Raw genomic sequence first — 18,651 nt, 5'->3', positions numbered from 1 at the left:
CTTACACAATTCTCACCTTGAATACACTATTTGTGCATGGAAAAAACCCAAGTTTCACATATCGCTGCTAAGCCAAAAGAAGGCGTGAATTCTACAGCTGTCTGAGTAACCAAAGACCCTGTACCGATGCCAGCTCTAGGTGCTCTGTGATGGATGCCTTTCTCAAGAAAGGTTAGATCTAACACCTAACAGGTTTTCAAGTAGCTACAAAATATGAAAGCGGGCCTGCATTGGTCTACATACTATTGATGCCTTTTTGCCAGTCTTCCATCAGGATTGTTTCTGAAGTTTGGTTTCTTTGCTTATTTTTGTACCTATGTTCACAGTCATATTTCTTTGCCCTTCCCCTCCTTGCATGAGGGTATTTGTTCATGATATGGTAAAATCTGACCACCCAGGGGTGTTAACTTTTTTCAGCATCAATAATCAATTTTCTTATTTAGGAATGGAATTTGAAAATTGAGTATATAATCATTACATTTTACTTAGGCTATTATGTAAGGATGGAAGCACGTTAAAATTTTTCCTCAATCCCAAGCCCTTTGAGCTCTGACAAAACTCTCTTAACATTAGTGAAACATTTTTCACTCCTCACATACTCTAGCTTAGTATTTTGGCTCTAACATACCAAGTATGGAAGGTGGAGGCCTTGTTATACATTACTTCATGAACATGCTAAAAGAAAGGTGGTATAAACCAAGATGCCTGCTCAGATTATCAGATGCAAGCAGCAAACAACACTTTGTTTTCAAAATTTCATGCTGTTTCCTACACAATAAGGGAAGGCAATATGCAGAAGATCCTTCAAATTTTCAATGTGATAACATTGGTCATCTTAGCCACACGGTAAAGAAGGAAATCAAACTGATCTAAGTCCTGCAGCACAGAGAAATCACTTACTTATCAGCASTGCTATTTTTTGCAGTTAAACATCATCACCCAGTCAAGAGGGCTAAATGACAGAAATAAATCAAACTTCAAGACCAGATCACTTGCGTCCTTCTAAGAGGTGAACAAGTGTTACATACACATTCCACTCTTATCAGTCGCCTCTAAGCATGACAGACGCCCGCCCACCAGCCACTGCCATTCTAGGGCTGTCGGACACCCCAGCTCTACTACTGCAAGCCCCAGAAAGGCAGAGGGCTCATCCAGCCGAAGTGACGGGCCATCTCCAGCCCTGGGCCTGGCTGCTCATCTTCCCTCTAATGGAGCCTGCCTACCTGTTTCAAAGGGCTAGCCGTTGTCTGAGAGGCCAAAGTGCTATGGATATACTTCCTGGCAACAGTTCCTGGTGTAAAAAATGGTGAGGAAAGCAGAGAGAATGAGTGTTTCCTTAAGAGCTGACATGTAAGGAAAAAGTTAGGTCCTCCTCATTTACAGTAAAAAATAACAAGTAGTAAATAAAAGTAATGTTTAACAACAGATGCAGGCTTTTGGGAACACAGCGTTTTCCATATAATACCTACCCAGAACAGTACTTTCCTGGCAAAAGCTTTTCAAGCTGTTTTTCTCTGGTTATGTTTAGAATTTAACACTTCTACGCATACTGTGCTTCACACCTCACAGGATTTGAAAGGGGTATAGACAAACACATTGCCTCACAACCATTCTTACCTCTGATCTGCACTGGTATCACTGATATTCTCTGCTTCAGTCATGTACCTATGTCCCATCCAACCCAGAAAGGCAGAAGGGAACTGGGGTATGACGTTTGGAGACAGCGTGTCCACCTCACTGAGACCATTCTGCCGGGTGCAGCAACTCTGCCACTGGAAGGTCTGCTATAAGAAATCGATTGGTTGCGTTTCCTCGCCCCCCCCCTTGAACAACTGCATATAGGACCTACGACTATGGAATGCAGACATACACTGATAATATTTATTCCCCTTTCTATACAGGAAGAGATTTGCATACATAAAATACCCTTAAAAGGACATAAAGTTAGAACTTCCACAGATGGTCTCCAACAGTAGGACAGAATCAGTGCTGTAAATTCTCTCTCTCTGTATGCAGTTCTGCATAAGCAGCATTATGCAAGAAACATGATTCCAGTCTCACTCAGATGCCTGAGCAACAACAAAAAAAAAGCCAATGAGCAGAGTAAAAGGAATGCATACACAATACAATTATGGTGAAAACAAACAGTAGGGTAAAATAAAAAGAATTAAGCATTTGATAGATTTAATCAAGCTAAGATAGAAAATTCAAAGGAGAAGCAGAAGAAAAAAAAGTCTCAGTTAAAGGAACCAAGAACAATCCTTTAATCAACATTAGTATTTACCAGTATCAACATCCTATTACACTTTACTGTAAACTGCCTCCAAAAATACCCTCACTACCCAAGAACCAAACTGTGTAGCCCATACAAAACTAGTATTTTTCAGGTAAAACTTCATTTTCTTCTGTGCCTGAGAGAAGCAGACTGACAACTTAGTAGCACTGATTCAGACACATAACTGAAATCTAGTAGGCAATAATGCAGGATTTTAAACAGCAGTCCATCCTTTTATTGGTAACTTTATATTTTTCACATATAACAAGTATGATTTTTGATCAGGATGTGAATATAGTCCCCTACAACAAAGTGACGAGGCACCAAAATCTCAGTCCAATTTGGAAGTATACCACATAACGCGGGAGGAGGCCAGCCCTGCCTGAGTGCCCCCTTCTCCCACGGCTGTTGCACCTTGCAGTCTGGTTCGTGGTCGTAGCTCACGAACCTTTTGCCTTTCCCAATAGTCAACAGCTAGTTGATAGTGAGAGGACTTCACCAGATAAAACCTGGATCTTCAAATTTTGACAGTTTTAAAGTTAGCCCTTTGACCACTACTAGCTAGCAGCAATATGCCAGTTTGGTCTTGACCAACTTGGCCTCTTCAGGAAATTTCCTTATTAATCCCTGCTAAAGGACAGCAATCCCATGAGGGCAGACGAGAGGAATTTCTACTCTCTCCTCCAGACTCAGGGGAACGGTCCTGTCCCAGGTGAGTTAGGCTAACAGACGTCCGCGGCATCCTCGGCGCGCGGGGTGGCGGGGCCAGGGCGGAGCAGCAGCGACTCCCCGGGGAGACGCTACCGTCGCCGCAGCCCTGCTAAACCCCGCTCCTCAGCACCAGGTCGTAGCAAACAAGCCATGTTTGCGATACAGACACTGAGGGCAATTAGCTGCTCTGCAGCACTTCCCAAGGACACAGAACAAAGATTTCTTTATATAGTACATTACTGTCCTAACCAAATATGAACATTACTGTGTAAACCACACACTGCTGATTATAATACAATTACAGCTCTAACAAAATAAGATCAAACACATGCAATTTACTGAAATCAAAGGCATTAACTAAGAATGTTTATACAATCTACAGCCTGGCCTGCTGGACTGTCACCTTCATTCGCCATTTCCTTGTGCTCTGATCAGGACTGACTCTCTCTCTATATATATACATATTTTAAAAAGTTTTTTCTTATATTTTTTGGGGGGACAAAAGATTTAAAGGGTTCTCTGTTTCAAGGTAGCCATACGTCCTCACTGTCAACAACTACTACTCTGGAGGAGAAAAATGCTTAAAGGAAAAGCAAAGTGGAATCAAGTACAATTTTAACTTGCATTTAAGTACAGGTGATAAATAGTAGTGTACCTGAAAAAGCCAGTACCTCAAACATATTCAGAGTGCAGGGCAGTGCTACACATCAGATTAGTTGAAGATAAACATTTTAAGACGTTTCAAATGTCCTGTCTAAACACTGCAATATTAAAATTTCCTGAGACATATAATGTAAAAGTGTGAAGACTGAGTAAACCATAAACAGTTCACAAATGCATACAAGCAACCAATTCTTGAATTTGCTTTATTTTCTCTGCATAAGGAACCCTGCACAGGCAATTCAAATTAAGACAAAATAAATATGTGAATATTCATGTAAAACTGTCCTTGCTAATGAACAATTATACACAATGTACAACTCTTCATGTTCACTGGGAGGGCTTACAAATGTACTATTCCCAACAAAAATGCACCAAAATGTCTCCATGCAAACTTATCAAAAGTGACCAAAAAAGGAAAAAAACTTACTGATCATACTTTTTTTGTTTCCTTTTTCCTTTTTTTTTACAATCACAAAAAAAATAAAAACATCTAATTTTTTGTTACATTTAGAGTAACTAAAACGTGGCCACTGTTTATTAACATCTGTTTTTATGCTCCTAAGACATCTATGGTTACCATAAAATTGTGTCAACAACGAATTGGACTTAGGGCACTATTTGTAGTAAAAGGAAGATGATTTTGTTCACAGAATGTTAATAATCTGTGTCTGAGCCCTCTGCATTGTCCACATTCCTTGAGAGCATATAATTGTCCATATCTATAGACCTGCAATTATTGATTGCATAGCGCAAACGCTCTGCCATGATTAGTTGACTGGAGTAAGGTGGGAGCCTCAGTTGAAAGAAACAAGTCTGTGAGGTAGGCAAGCTGTCGTAAGGCTGTGGAAATGGATAAAGGTGGGACACCGTTAAGTTCGTGAAGGAAAAAAAATGCAGCACATTCTTATTTCACTTTCCCCTCTGTCATTCACCACTGTCTCATTTTAGCTCAACTGTCAGTAAACAATTCCTTGAAAGCAGATGAGCCTTGTTCGTTTACATCACTCCTTTCACCCCTAAGTATGTGCAAAACCACTGCCACGCTGCCCTTCCTGTAACTCATTCCACCCGCTAAGGAAATGCAACCATTTGAAGAGCAGATCACACAACTATTTAGCAGCCCACTGGAAGATGCTAAGCAACATTCAAACTACACACCATAGTGTGCCTTAACACAAGGCAATTTCAGACAGCTAATCAACGGCAACAGTCAAACCACTGTTATTTTATATTTTCCCAATTCTTTCATTGATACAGTTCACAGAGAACCTGCTTTCACTGCACAAAACCCCAATGTAACTCAAAAGGAATACATCCTGTATGTAAAGTAATACACTGTAAACTCAGTGGTTTTAAGACTTTAGGGTTCACTAGTGGTCATACGCTGCCACTTAACGAAAACTTAAAAAAAATTAAGAGTTAAAATTATCAAATGAAAAAAGGAATTGAAATAGAAAATGACTGGGGACAAGTTACGATTGAAGAGGTTACACTTCTTGTGCAAGGACTCATCTTGACCTCCAATCATATAATTACACAGTGAATCCACAAATGCATTAAGATGTAATTCATGCAGTGTTATATACTCCTACGCAATTAAAATTCTTGGTTTTAATAGCTCAGGGCTTATCCCATCATATGTTTTCTCTATAAATTTACAATTAGGGAAACCTGGCTCCAATTGCCAAGGCACAGATTAAACTAGACAGGAATAAAACAAATGGAAACAGTATCTTACCCTATCAACCTTCATTATTTGGAATCGCTGAGAGATATCAGCTGTGTTGGCTGGCAATCGAGATCTTCCTGACACAAACCTCATGAAAAGGACTCTCTCCTCATTTGAAAATTCTTCCAGGGTATGCCAGAACCACTGAACTAGTTGATGCTGTTCATCAACTTCCCTGTATCGCACAACTTTCTTCAGAACTTCAACTGATATTTCTGGCATTCCACAGACCATTTGCTCCAACTGCTTGGCAGTCAGAAGAGACAACAAGGGAACTGGAACAATCCAAGACATTCCTTCTCTTACAGCAGCCACCTATTTCCCAAAAAAAGAAGAGATACTTGAAGTGCAATTATCTTAGCTCTGCCATCCATATGCAAAGTTAACATACCTGCTGGCAAATGCAATAAAGAGAGAGAATTATAGGAAATCTCTTGAATACAACTTCCCCCACCTGCATCCTCTCTCAAAATCCTGGGGCATATTACAGGTATACTTGCACATTAAAAGAAAAGATTTCGATACAGAGTAGAACTTAAAAAGGTACACGTTAGCAGCACATATGATGATGGCTAAACCAAAAAGCTGCACAGATACCATATGTCTGAGCTGGAACATAGCCATTTGGTACCTCTGATGAGAAAGTTATTGTTCTAATGAAGATGACAATAGCCTCTATTTCTTGGGAAAAGGTAAAATACTTTTCCTAGCATGCAATTTGTATACTGCTTTCATGTGCTTCACTATCTAAATGACAAAATATACAAACGTAAGCAAATAGGTCATCAATACTTTTCAATGCATTTCATGTACTATTTGTAGTTCCTATGCAGAAGCAGAAGAGAAATAGTTTCAAGTTAAACAAATGTTAGCAAACATTAAGTACTTGAACTAGACTGTAAGTTGATATAATGCCTAAACACAGTGCACGGCATGCACAACTGCAGGTTAGTTTCCCAAATCGAGCTGACAGTTGCAGTAGGGGCTACTCTAATGAAGGAGGTTCTGATTTCCAATGTTCTTCTGGCAACTGAGCAACTACTAAGAAAAATATGACTGATTTAAAACAAAACAACAGCGTTTGTGGAGAAAAAAAGCCATGGGGACCCAGGCAACAAGCAGAAAACCAAGCTTTTCTTATTCCCTAATACACTGTAATGGAAACGTAAATAAATCAAAAATGTTGGTCACACTAACAATATGTACAGAGTCATGATGAGATTCCTACCTGACGGTCCATTTCATGGAGTCTGTACTCAATTGCCCTCTCCACATATTCTTTCCTGTTTGAAAAGGTAAGTGGGATACTGTTCCCTCCAGGGATTATGGGAACCATTTTACCATCAGCACTTTGGCCAACAAAAGAATCTAAAGGAATCATCTGTTATGCAAAATAGAAAAAGTATGTTCATCGTAAGTCACTCAAGTTATTTAAATTTAGTATTTTATTATCAGTCCCTAGCTGTAACTCTAATAAGATCACAAACTGCTTCAAATACATACAAAGTACTTGTTATCCTAATGACTGATTTATTTAATTATATAATAAAGTAAGTGCTGAAGTTAAGGTCAATCTGATACAAGTAACCACTTTCAAAATAAACCAGAAAGTTCCAATCTTACCTCATGGAAATTTTCTTCAGTAATCCCACTGTCTTCAATGTGAAGAATGCTGTTGAGGGTCTGCACATAGAGCAGATCTACCTCCTCCAAATCCTCCAAAATGAGTGGGATACAACAAAGTTGCTTCCAGACCATTGGAGCCAAATGAAGATCTAATGGCTTTTTTGTACGAATAGCTACACCCATGAGAATGCCTAAGAACTTAAACTGCATCAGATGTTCATCTAAACATGCTGAAGGGTTAAAGAGAAACCTAAAAGAACAAAAGAAAGTGTCAAGCTTCCAGGAGAATTTCTGTGCTACTTCATCTTATTAGAAGTAAAAGACAAAATACTTCTAAGTGCAGCATAATAACTGTCAACACGATTATCAGCACAGGGTGTCCCAGTGAGAAGATTATTATCTTTAACTCTTCAAATAAGGAGGGCTGAGATGTGCTCAGGATTTGTTTTGCCCAAACAAAGACATCACTGATGTCACTCTAAATTCTCTCCTTTACCTCAAAGTAACATCATAACCTGAAGGAAAAAATATCCGAGGAACAACCATTAAGTTCCCACCACTTGGTATAAAGTAGTTAGTACAAGACTTAATTTTCACCCGCTAACCTTTGCAGTAACAGGAAATCCTGACAGCTTACCTATCCCTATTGTAGCCTACTTCAGCTGTAGCATTTGGGGAAGGAATAAGCAGGTCTACTACTCCAGTTTCCAGTTCCTTAAAAATCAACAACAAAAAAGCCTTCTTAAGCACAGGGATAATAACCTACTATAGCAATATTATGACATTATAGCATTACAAACCAGAATGATCTATGATAGTAATGATTACTTTTTAAAAATTCATTTGAATGTAAGAAAAAGCAAGATGGTAACTATGATTTCTAATAATAAAAATATGGTTATTTCATGACCTGCCTTTATGTCAGATTATAACAATTATTCTACTGTGACTGCTTTGTGATACACTCCTGGTACCTCCTTCAGAAATGAGCAGAAGCCACACACCCGACCAGTGCAGCTTTTTGCAAGAACCAGAAAAAAACTAAATTTTCTAGAGAGTTCTGTTCTGAACCCTCATATTGCACCTCATATTATATGAAAACTGTCTAGGAAAGAATCCATAAATTAAGCCTGAAGTCTTACCTGAGTCAACCCTAATCTAGTCTTACAGGCTTTAGATACGCCATTAATAAATGGAGTTCTTCAGTTTCTCCCATCCTGTATCCTAACTGTAACTCCAATCCCAGCTCCAGCATTATCCACAACTGTTACCACGTTCCAGACTAAGCAGATACACTAAATATAGCCTTTTGATAGCATTAATCCTCATTCTTTGGGATTTGGGACTCCTGGAAGATCTGGAAACAATCAAAGTTCTTCAGCAGTATTGTCTGAATCCTTCTCCTGGCTACAATCATACCTGTCCCAGGGCTGAGACACACCTTAAAAATAACTATAAGTGGTACACATTAGCACAGACCAGCTTTCTCCTACTCCTACAAGTCTTTTCAGATTCACCTGGAAACTGAGCTCTTCAGACAGCTATGGTCTCTAGAGCAGCCATATCCTGGTTATAGACCAGCAAATGCTCACCTCCCCTGTATTTACTGAGCTCCCTTCCAGCACTGAACCTAAGATGTGATATATATCTTCGAATGCGTGAAAAACAGCTGCAAAGGTTCATGGAATACAGTACAACTTCTCTTACAGAAAATGATGGATGGACAGAATGGGGCCTGCATAATGCTCCATAATGCAGCTTTAGGCATTTGTCACAATCTGAGGAAGATTTCTTCTTCCTCAAAGACATTCATAAGAACACAATTCTAGTACTGTGGCTAAGGACTGAGGGACAAAAAGAATTTGTTACGCTGCATAAAGAAAGACTGAAAATACAAGCAAACACTGGAGAGAACAGAAAACTCATCCCATGCATTTTGAACTTTCATACCTGACACATTTCTGTAATAGTGTCATCAAATACTCCCCCTGCATCATCAGCTCCTTCTCCAACCAGTTTCACTTTCCAGGCACGGGAAGGTAGGCGAAGGTCTGATGCATTCAGCTTTACCACTTGTCTTGCTATCTGTACAAAAATGGGCTTGCATTTCCGACCTCTTTAAAAAAAAAAAAAAAAAAGGGCCATACAATGTAACTCGTAAAAGTGTAAGGGTTACCAATGTCACTTGAGTAGTAAAGCTGTACAGAGAGAACTCAGTGTGCCAAAAATATGAAATGTATGAATACCAGCATTTGTTTGATGTCTAATACAAAGCCTGTAAAAAAAAATACTGACCTGGTTGATATTCTTTTTACAGTAATCTGAGGCCCGTAGTTTTTTCCCTGAACCATAGTTTTTCCTATAGAGCGTACCATGGGCAGCGTATACACTCGCGGTGCTAGCAATGGCCTTAGCTGTCCTTGGACTATTCCCCATGTTCCAGCATTGTAATGAGATGTACTATTCTGCAATAAAGTTGAATGAGATTAACCTTTATGATAATAAAGAACATTAGTTCCATTCTTTACAGAATAAATTAATTCATAATTAATTACTAACATTTCAATATTTCAGGAAGCAGCCAATTTCATCTATTTCTTTTATAGCTTTAAGGCTAGTAAGTTTTTGGAAACTAATCTTGTCACGTCAATGTTAAGATAAGTGAAAATACATAACAATCCTTTTCACAAAGGCTAGTTTAATCAGGATTTATATATTTTATTTATTTATTACAGAAATCCTACAGAACCTATTACTAAGATCTGTCTTGATCTGTAAAGGAACTCTTTAGTGACATGGCACTACACAACATAGCTAAGCTGTTTTTTCAAAAGGAATTTTACCTGGTTATTGGGACTGAGGTTTAGCAATCTCCATGAAGAGTACAYGAGGTCTGAAAAATGGTACAGCAGCCTCAGCCTTGCTCTTACTGTATGAATGCTCACTTCTTTCAGTGCCCCATACTGTGGTGGAATGGCATCAGGTAAACCAAGCTGTAAAGGCACCGAAACACCTATCACGGAAAAAGAACATTAGTTCATAAAGGGTAGCAAACTGAGAGACTAAGATAATAACAAAACCTGCATGGGCATAAAACAAAACAAGCTTTGTCCCAAACATTTGGAAGTCCTTGTTGCACTTATCCCCCGGGAAACACAAAGACCAAATCAAATGACCACACAAACAACTTTTGTTCGTTACCTGGAGCTCTTGGTGGCACAGGCGGAGCTGTCCAGGCAGCGCTGTGGCAGCGTCCTGCTGAAATCTGTCGAATATTCTTTCCTTGCAGGACTGTTATTAGTGTTGGTTCTCTGACATGGTTGGTATGGCCCAGTCCAAGCTTGTAATTTATAATACATGTAAAAGACACAAAGAAAACACAAAAGGGGTAATGATAATTCTAAAACTCTTTAAGCAAAAATTCAGAGCAAATGGTAGAAATACCTGGTAAAGTTATCTCTACAGCATATGCTGGGATAAAAAAATTACTTACCTTACACATGTTTTATTATGCTAGCACTAACCTTTTCTTTTGGATAGAATACTACATCCATACTTAATGGGAATAACAGATCTAGGTGGCAAAGAGACCTTAAAACAGCTAGAGACTTTTTGGGGTATTGATCAGCCTTGCAAGCTCTTTTGCAGACTGAGAACTGATCTATGCTGCGAAGTCATCTATGTTGCATGATCTTTCTCAGGTCTAGCCGACACAGCTCATGTCTCTTCTGTGCCATTTAAATGCCATTTTTGTTCTAGCATGTAAATTCCTGCAACAGTTTACATAAAACATAATCCTTGTAAACAGAAAGTTTACTAAAGCTGTTCTGATTTTTTTATYGAAAGTTTTGAATTTCAAATTCTACAAGTGAAAATTTCATAAAAGTCTAAAAATTTTTTTTACACTTCATAAAAACAAAAGCTTTTTAAACTACAGAGGAAATAATACAAAACAGACCTTCGGAACCAAGTTTCTCTACATTTTTTACACTCACAAGTTTTCTCTTCCGTAAATACAAAGTAAGTACCCTTATGAAAAGGACCTTCCTTTCAAAAATTCTTCCAAAGAACTTGCTCATGACACCCTTCTCAACAACTCAATCCTAAAATACTAGASCACCAACTCTGTCTAACCTTGGAATGCCAAGAGTCAATACATCGAGAGGCTCTTTCTTAGATTTGCAGCATGCAAAACTACCAAAAAGTCTAAGTCCTTCTGAAAAATTAAGTTATACATGGGGCAGGGGAAGGTAATGAACTTTTAAGGGAGGGGATAAAATTACAGTGTTCAAAAGGAACATTTACTAACACTTACTAACATTTTTTCTTCTGAATTTTAAAAATGACTCTTTAAAAGGTTGACTAATCTTTTCTTTATTAAAAGAATCTAAAGAGTTTACAAATCTGATTGTCACCCACCATAAATTTTACTGTGTTTAAAAATAGATGATATCTAAGGAACCAGGTAAAATGCTGTAAATTTTTCAAAAAAGCTTTCCCTAGAATGGTTTTGGGTAGAATATTTTTGGTGCTTTCCCAAACTATTGCCATGTAAGAGCACAGGAAATCAAAAAGAAAATCATGGAAAAAAACCTAAAATGTTGTTATGGCTAAGGGGGGAGATGGACGACAACGACGACACCACCACCTTTCTTTTCCATCATATGTGTTCCAACCACATCTATAAAGCATAATTTGTTTTATAAAGATTAGAAATTAACAGGAAAATGTACATACCTGTCCTTCAGAGTTGCTACCCCAAGCATACACATCCCCCGTAGATGATAAAGCTAGTGTATGCTCTGCTCCTACAGCTATGTCTTCAATGAAGATTCCTGACAGTACCGGAACTTGTTGGGGTCTGTTGTGATTTCGAGCTCGGCCTTCTGGCAAACCTATGAGGCGATCTAAAATTGCAAGGAAATGTCTACGTATGTAAAGACCAGTTCCCTTTAAAAAGTTAATTTTACTTGCAGGCAGAAGGTAGGGAGAGACAAAAAGCAACTCTAAGCACTCTCAGAACTAAGACACTAATGCAACTGTTCAGGGAATAATCTAGCGTATGTTTCCTACAAAACCTTGCAATGCTCATTAGTATTGCTAAACTGTTATTTTCACTTTAAGACTGAAACAAGATCAAATTATATTAAAACAAGACTGCTAGATCTAAATTTATGGTTTTATAATACATAGGAATTAATTGACTTGAGAAGAGCCATCATGTTGAACTCAGTATCCCTGGAAATTCACCTACCTAGACTTTTAGACAGGCTTGTGACGTCCGTAGACGGACTCATGACCTGTGACATATGCTTTACTAGACAAACTAAACATTCAAGTAGCCCAGTGTTTTTGTGCTTGTGAAATTCAATCAAGTTTTAGGAAAACATTTTAGAAACTCTAGTAAATTGAAAGGTCATCATGAGATCAAACTAGATGCAGTTATAAACTTGGATTTTAGGCCTATTTTAAAATTGCTGTGTTGAAGTTCCAAAATTCATATGAGGTCAGTACAAATCTAAAAAGTAGTATTAATTCAGTCTTACAGATGTATCTTAATATTCTTCCTTTTCACTTTCAGTTCACAAAAAACTATAGCTGGAGAGGTTCAATTAATAGATTGTCTTACCTTGTCCAAAAGTATATACGTGACCATCTTTTGTCAAAGCAACAGAAAACTGGGTTCCACAGGCAACTTTTTTTATTCCAATTCCACAAAGAATATCCACTTTCTAAGGGGATAAGTGAGGCGAAAAAGAGTGATGGTATTATGAGGATATAAACAGGAAGTAAACAAGGAAAAATATTTTCTTCTCTAACTCCTGCTTCTGAAAAAGAATTTATAATTCCCATAATATAATGCATATATTGTAGCATTATTCTAATTAGGCTTGTAACTGAATACAGGAAACCAATGCACGGTTTTCTCTTTTTCTTTAATGAAACTAACACCTTGCTCTACGTACAAGGATTCCAAATACCTGTTATTTGGGGGGGGGGGGGAGCAAGGTGGGTTGGCGGGGAGAGAAGGGTGTAAACAGCTTTCCTCCCTACATTCCAAAATAACAAACCTCTCTGCTTTAAGACAGCCTTAACATTTTCACTTTTTTCATTGCCACAGACATAAGGTCAGTACCATTTACATGAAATCCTTGAAGTGTCAGGCTCAGCCTAACAAATCACCAGAATTATTTATGCTAGTCTGTATTAGAATAGTATAGCAGTTGGAATTAATAATTTAACTTCTGAAAACTACAATCTGAATGCTGCACAGCACATTTTACAGCACTAAAAATTTATACAAAAGATAATCTCTCTATGAATTCTAACCTGTGGTGAGGATTTTGCTGTGGAATTTCCCAAACCAAGTTTACCATAATCTCCGTCTCCAAAAGCCCACACCATTGAGCCATCTGTTGACACAGCTACAGTATGATTGAGTCCACAGGCCACCTGATTGAGAGAAATATGCTTTTATGACAGTTTTTGCTAACTTATTGCTAACTCCAACAGCACAAATATCTCTTAGAAAAGGAAAATTGTGTTTTAAAATACTGGAGCCATTTTAACACTATCAAAACTTCTATCATTTAATACTGCATTTTGAAGACATTCAGCAGCACATTAGCATTTTTAGGTATYTTGCTTCTTCTCAGTTCCTAAACCAAGGAACAGATTTATACTACGCATGCTCATTGTTTAAGGATATAAAATACCTCATGAATTCATGCTTAAAAATGCCCAAATATCAAAAGATGAAACAAAAAAAATTAATAAGCATTAATTTTATCATCTGTATTATATAATGTTAAAATATGTGGGCTGTTTTGCAGAAAGAGGATCAAAACAGTCAGGAACGAAACAATAAAAAAAATGATACACACTGCAATTCTGCCATCATATTCAAAATAAAAGCCAAAGTTAAAAACAGAGCACTTAAACTGACATTATTACATTTCAAAGCAAAATATGTTGAAAACATCAGTTTTAAACAAAGATACATTGCTAGTTTTAGATAAGCCATGCCTGTCCAATCTGGTAACCCTCCAGTGCTGTCACTCTTTCTGGAAGTTTCTTGTTTGAAGTATTTCCTAGTCCTAATCGACCATAATCCCCATTTCCAAACGTAAAAAGTTTGCCATCTGCCGTCACCACAGCTGAGTGCTTAAAGCCACATGACATCTGGAAGCAAAATACATGCATTTTAAATTTGGGAGAAAAAGTATATTAGCTATTACATATTTAGGCTTTTCCTTCTCTAAACTGTATCTACTTTATTTTAACACTAATGATTTACTCCCACAGCCTACCTCTCATTTTCCTCAAGGGTAATGTTAGGAGGAGGCCAGGCTAGTATTTGGGTGAAGAAAGGCTTTTAGTCTCTTTTTTTCTACCAACTGCTGTTGTCTGCAAGCTGGCATGGAACACAGATTGATTTTGCTTTTATCATAGGGATATTTTAAATTTTAATAAAGAAATTTTCAGTCAAAGACAAATATCTTTTTGTACATTGTTTTAATACACTCTAAGTAGTTAAGAAGAGGGCTGGGTGACTAGTTTTAAAGATCAAAGATATCGGACAAAGATTAATGGCAAGTTTTAAATTTTATCTATATTTTGACAACCTTTTAATCATCTCTCCCATCCATGCTTTCAAACTTATAGTCTTCTCAAGTACCAAATGTCAAGTAACATCAGACAACAAGAATGAGCTCTGCGATATTAATATTCTTCAGATGGAAACTATCCACGTAGTTCATAATGCTAGAGAGCCATCAAGTTTTCTGTTTTCATTCGCTCTAAGAAATCACACTGCTAAGACTGACAATGGTTCAGGAACTTTGCGATCGCTATTTGTACCAGTCACCCCAAGCCAATATTCCTAGCGCTAAGTTACCATGCCTACAAGTTATACAAGTAAAAAAAAGTAAATATTTTGGAACCTGCACCACTTCTTCTCCTTGCAGAGCCTCTATTTGTCTAGGTCTGCGCTGTCTGTCGCTGTTCCCATGTCCCAGTTTGCCATAATCTCCGTCTCCCCAGCTAAAGACTTCCCCACTTTCTGTTAAAGCCATGGAATGTCCATCAGATCCACAGGAGGTCACCAGCTGTGTTACCACAAAGCCTTTTAAAGAAAAGGGAGAAAAGAAAAATTAGAACAAATTATAATCTGAAACTCATAACATCCATTTATCCAAGCATCCCTAATGGTAGCAAAATAAGTCTGGGGAAGTGAATCAACCATGAATACTGTTTTCTTGTTACAGGAATTTCTTTGTTTTTAGGAAAAATATCATCTTTTCATGTACAACCTATGCTTCTGGTCTGCCACTAATTTGGAAATGAACTGTCTCTAATTTGAGCAGGCACTTTTCCCCCTAGCCATCTTAAAATTATTTTAATTTTAATTAAATTTTATTTTAAAATTAGATTCTTATTTTAAGAATTTTAAGATGTCACTACTTAAAGTATTGAGGAGAAACAAACACCTAGCATTTATTCAAGTTTTAATTAAAGAGTACAGTATTTTAAAGTGTAAATCTGGGAAAAAAAGTGTCAACACAAATAACTATATTAACTACTAAAATGCTTATTTTTGTTCCATCAGTTGACTCATTTCAAACCTAACTGTTTTACCTTGCAGGGCTGAAATGACCGTTAACACATGAAGATCATCAGAATTTCCTTGTCCAAGTCTCCCATAGCTCCCTTCTCCACAAGCCAAAACTGTGCCATTAGCTTGAATGACAAAAGTGCAATTCTGACCACAAACAACCTAGTTAAGAAAGACACATGGGAGTTTTAATGAGTTTGGTGTTTTACACGGAGCAACGCCGCATTAGAATGTGCAATTATCATTAAATTATATCAAGATCATACACCATTTTGTCACATGGCAAATGCTTTTGGGACAACCTTGTTTACATAATACTCTCATCCCACATTTAAGAGAGTTTTATTACCTAATCACATCACAATAAAATTACTTCCCTGAAATTTGCTACTAGTTTTGTGAGAGAAATTGCAATATATTCTCGCAATATACTCCTATCAGAGATTTAGTTTTGACATTTCATCTTGAATGACAACGTTATTTGAGAAGATAAAATTGACATATGCATTACGTTAGAGCTGTCCAGGTATTTTGAAATCATGTCATATCAAATAGTTTTGTTTTGCCACATTTCAATGGTTTCTTGGTGTGAATTTGTGAAATAATTAGTGTAAAAACTTCCTCTTCAGTGAAAATACATGATCTGGGTATACTTTATAGCAAATTCTAACAACAAATTGAAAAGACATTTAGGGAGATATTTTGACAAACCAAACAAATGATACACGGTATCTCATAAAAAAGAAAAAAATTACTATCTTTAAGTGATTACCTGCTGAGCCTGAGAGAATGAAGGTGCTGCTACGGGTATCATAACATTTCTACCTGCTTCTGCCAGCTGTCCATGCCTTCCTGCTCCCCACAGATATACATCACATTTACCTCCCAAGTGCCAATCCTATGGAAGAGCATGAAAGAATGCTTTAGAACAAGAGTACTTTCAGTAGTTTACAATTTAAAAAAAAAAAACACAGAAAAATCAATTTTACTAACCTCTGGTCTTGATGTTGCCCAAGACATAATCTGTTCATCCATACCATTGATCCATTTACTATTATCCTACACACCAAAAGGCACAGTTATGTTCAGTTCAAGAGCTGCATATTATTTTGCTGTTTTTTAATATAATTTCCTTTTAAATAAGAACAATATTGACATTCAAATTATTCTAACAAGAAAAACACTAAGAATGCACATGTACAGACTCAAATACTTGCTTTTTGTTCACAGGTCAAGCTTATTTCCTTAATACTACTATCTACCAACTTATCCAAGACTCACAAGTGTCTATGAAAGCAATGACAAAGGACTGCCATTAAGCAGTGGAAGACTACACAAGTGAACACATCTTCCAAAATAAGAATGGGAATGCCGGACAGAACCATGACTTCAAAAACAAATATAAAGTCTGCCTGACCATTTTAGACCAATAACTTGCATCTTGCACTACCTATATTCAAGGTCCATAAGAAAAAAAACAGCAGCACTATGTACTTGCATTAGGCAGGAGGGGGGAGAGGAGGCAAATTTTCCATTCCCCACAGCAGTTATCAAAAATATTTTAAAATTCATACTGAATTTTGGAAAATGAGTAGGTTAAAAGAAAACATCAGCAAGGAAAAAATCATGATGAAATCATCTTTTCCCTTTTACTGATGCTGAGGGCTTTTTTAAGTTTTAAATGGAAATACTGGCTTAAGATGTTACAAGCTTGCTGATAGAAAAATTCAGGAAGTCCAAAATTTCTATTTTGGTTAACATATCATAGCAAGTCATATAGACAATTGGCACTAAGAACAGAGTTCAAAGGAATGTGCCAAAAAGTTACTCTAAAAGTTAGCATAGTAAAGTTCTACATTTATTTCTTCTATCACATAAGAAAATTACTGTTAAAGAATACGTACTTTTGCATGCAAATGACTTGCACTTTGCACTTGTGACTAATTATACACACATAGGGAGCAATCTTTACAGTATATTCTATACCAATTAGTTAAAAAATAAACTCACACTTTTTGCTAGTGCTTATGTTAACAAATACAAATCTTTACAGTTCAGAGATGTTATCTGCATCACAGTGTACACTCAATACTAACACGCTTCCTTGTTAATGTAATAAAGCATCTATTACCATTAGGAGAGTAAGCTCATCTTCTGGAACAGGCTCCAGGTCCGGAACAGTAAAGGATTCTGGGAATTGCGCTCCTTTGGCCAGGGCTTCAGCAGCTTTTATGGTAGTGGAGAAACACTCTAGCCAGGCCCACTCTGTGGGGCTCCAGGCTGAAGGATCGGGGAGGCAGTTCTGGTGATGAGGTGGTACTGGGGGACTGCACAAGAGCTGATCCAGGTGAAGGCCCACAGCAAGCGAAGCCAAGCACTGCATATAAGGGCTATGAACAAGCTGGTCTCCACAGACAACATGGGGCTAAAGGTGAGGGGAGTGGGAGAGAAATTGAACACACAAAGTTCATCAATTCAGAAATGGTAGCCCATCCAAGCTGATCTTGTAGAAAAATACTTTTTCCCACACTTAATCAAAGCTTTTCTAATATTTTAAAATATCCTCAAACTGGAAGAACACTAGTTTTGAGAATACTGAAAGACAACTGCAAACAAGACGTACAGTCTAAAACTTCAGAAAAGCCTTCTGTGTTCTGTGTCGAAAGACTGAAATCAGTTGAGAGTTGAAGTTACCTCAATGTCAGATGTGAATTTTAAGTGCTCCCATTAACTCCTCTTACCTTTTCATATGCATACTGTTCCTGAAGCATTATTGGCAAACGTTCCAAAAAAGCTCGCATGCAAGGAGCCATATTTAATCCTAGAACTCCTTGTTGTTTCAGTGCAGTCCTACATGTTGCAAGAACGTGATTGGAAGATATCCACTCTGATGTACAGTTCACTACCAACACATCCTGTTTAATAGCAGTCACAAGACATGTTAGAAATTAACATTTCATAAAACAGGATTATTCAGCTTCATTCATTTATCACCAATTATCTTAAGTTCCCATAGAGGCCAGAAAATGCAGA

General features: G+C 37.5%; 1 protein-coding gene across 10 annotated transcripts in view; it reads right to left on the bottom strand.

The window, feature by feature from the left end:
- Positions 1-3,825: 3,825 nt before the first annotated feature.
- The window catches only part of HERC1 (HECT and RLD domain containing E3 ubiquitin protein ligase family member 1), an 87,761-nt gene continuing 72,935 nt past the window's right edge, over positions 3,826-18,651 (bottom strand). For 5 of the 10 annotated variants that reach the window (XM_026077855.1, XM_026077861.1, XM_026077856.1 and 2 more), the window contains exons 59-77: positions 18,360-18,533; positions 17,750-18,043; positions 16,612-16,677; positions 16,391-16,516; positions 15,642-15,780; positions 14,948-15,129; positions 14,031-14,186; positions 13,335-13,457; positions 12,634-12,736; positions 11,742-11,911; positions 10,206-10,344; positions 9,848-10,017; positions 9,300-9,469; positions 8,955-9,120; positions 7,642-7,718; positions 7,002-7,254; positions 6,607-6,759; positions 5,388-5,693; positions 3,826-4,489 (exon numbers count right to left, since the gene is read on the bottom strand). In XM_026077855.1, coding sequence (XP_025933640.1) covers positions 4,304-4,489; positions 5,388-5,693; positions 6,607-6,759; positions 7,002-7,254; positions 7,642-7,718; positions 8,955-9,120; positions 9,300-9,469; positions 9,848-10,017; positions 10,206-10,344; positions 11,742-11,911; positions 12,634-12,736; positions 13,335-13,457; positions 14,031-14,186; positions 14,948-15,129; positions 15,642-15,780; positions 16,391-16,516; positions 16,612-16,677; positions 17,750-18,043; positions 18,360-18,533 — 3,153 coding nt within the window. In that variant the 3' untranslated portion in view covers positions 3,826-4,303. Of the gene's footprint in view, positions 4,490-5,387; positions 5,694-6,606; positions 6,760-7,001; positions 7,255-7,641; positions 7,719-8,954; positions 9,121-9,299; positions 9,470-9,847; positions 10,018-10,205; positions 10,345-11,741; positions 11,932-12,633; positions 12,737-13,334; positions 13,458-14,030; positions 14,187-14,947; positions 15,130-15,641; positions 15,781-16,390; positions 16,517-16,611; positions 16,678-17,749; positions 18,044-18,359; positions 18,534-18,651 lie in introns of those variants that run through there. The other 5 variants (XM_026077859.1, XM_026077862.1, XR_003255508.1 and 2 more) reach the window with 5 other exon arrangements.

This window comes from Apteryx rowi, unplaced genomic scaffold (assembly GCF_003343035.1).
Source record: "Apteryx rowi isolate R43461 unplaced genomic scaffold, aptRow1 scaffold_463, whole genome shotgun sequence".
NCBI classification, from domain to species: Eukaryota; Metazoa; Chordata; class Aves; order Apterygiformes; family Apterygidae; genus Apteryx; species Apteryx rowi.
Note: the sequence above shows the minus strand (reverse complement) of the source record. Positions and strands in the feature narration are given on the sequence as shown.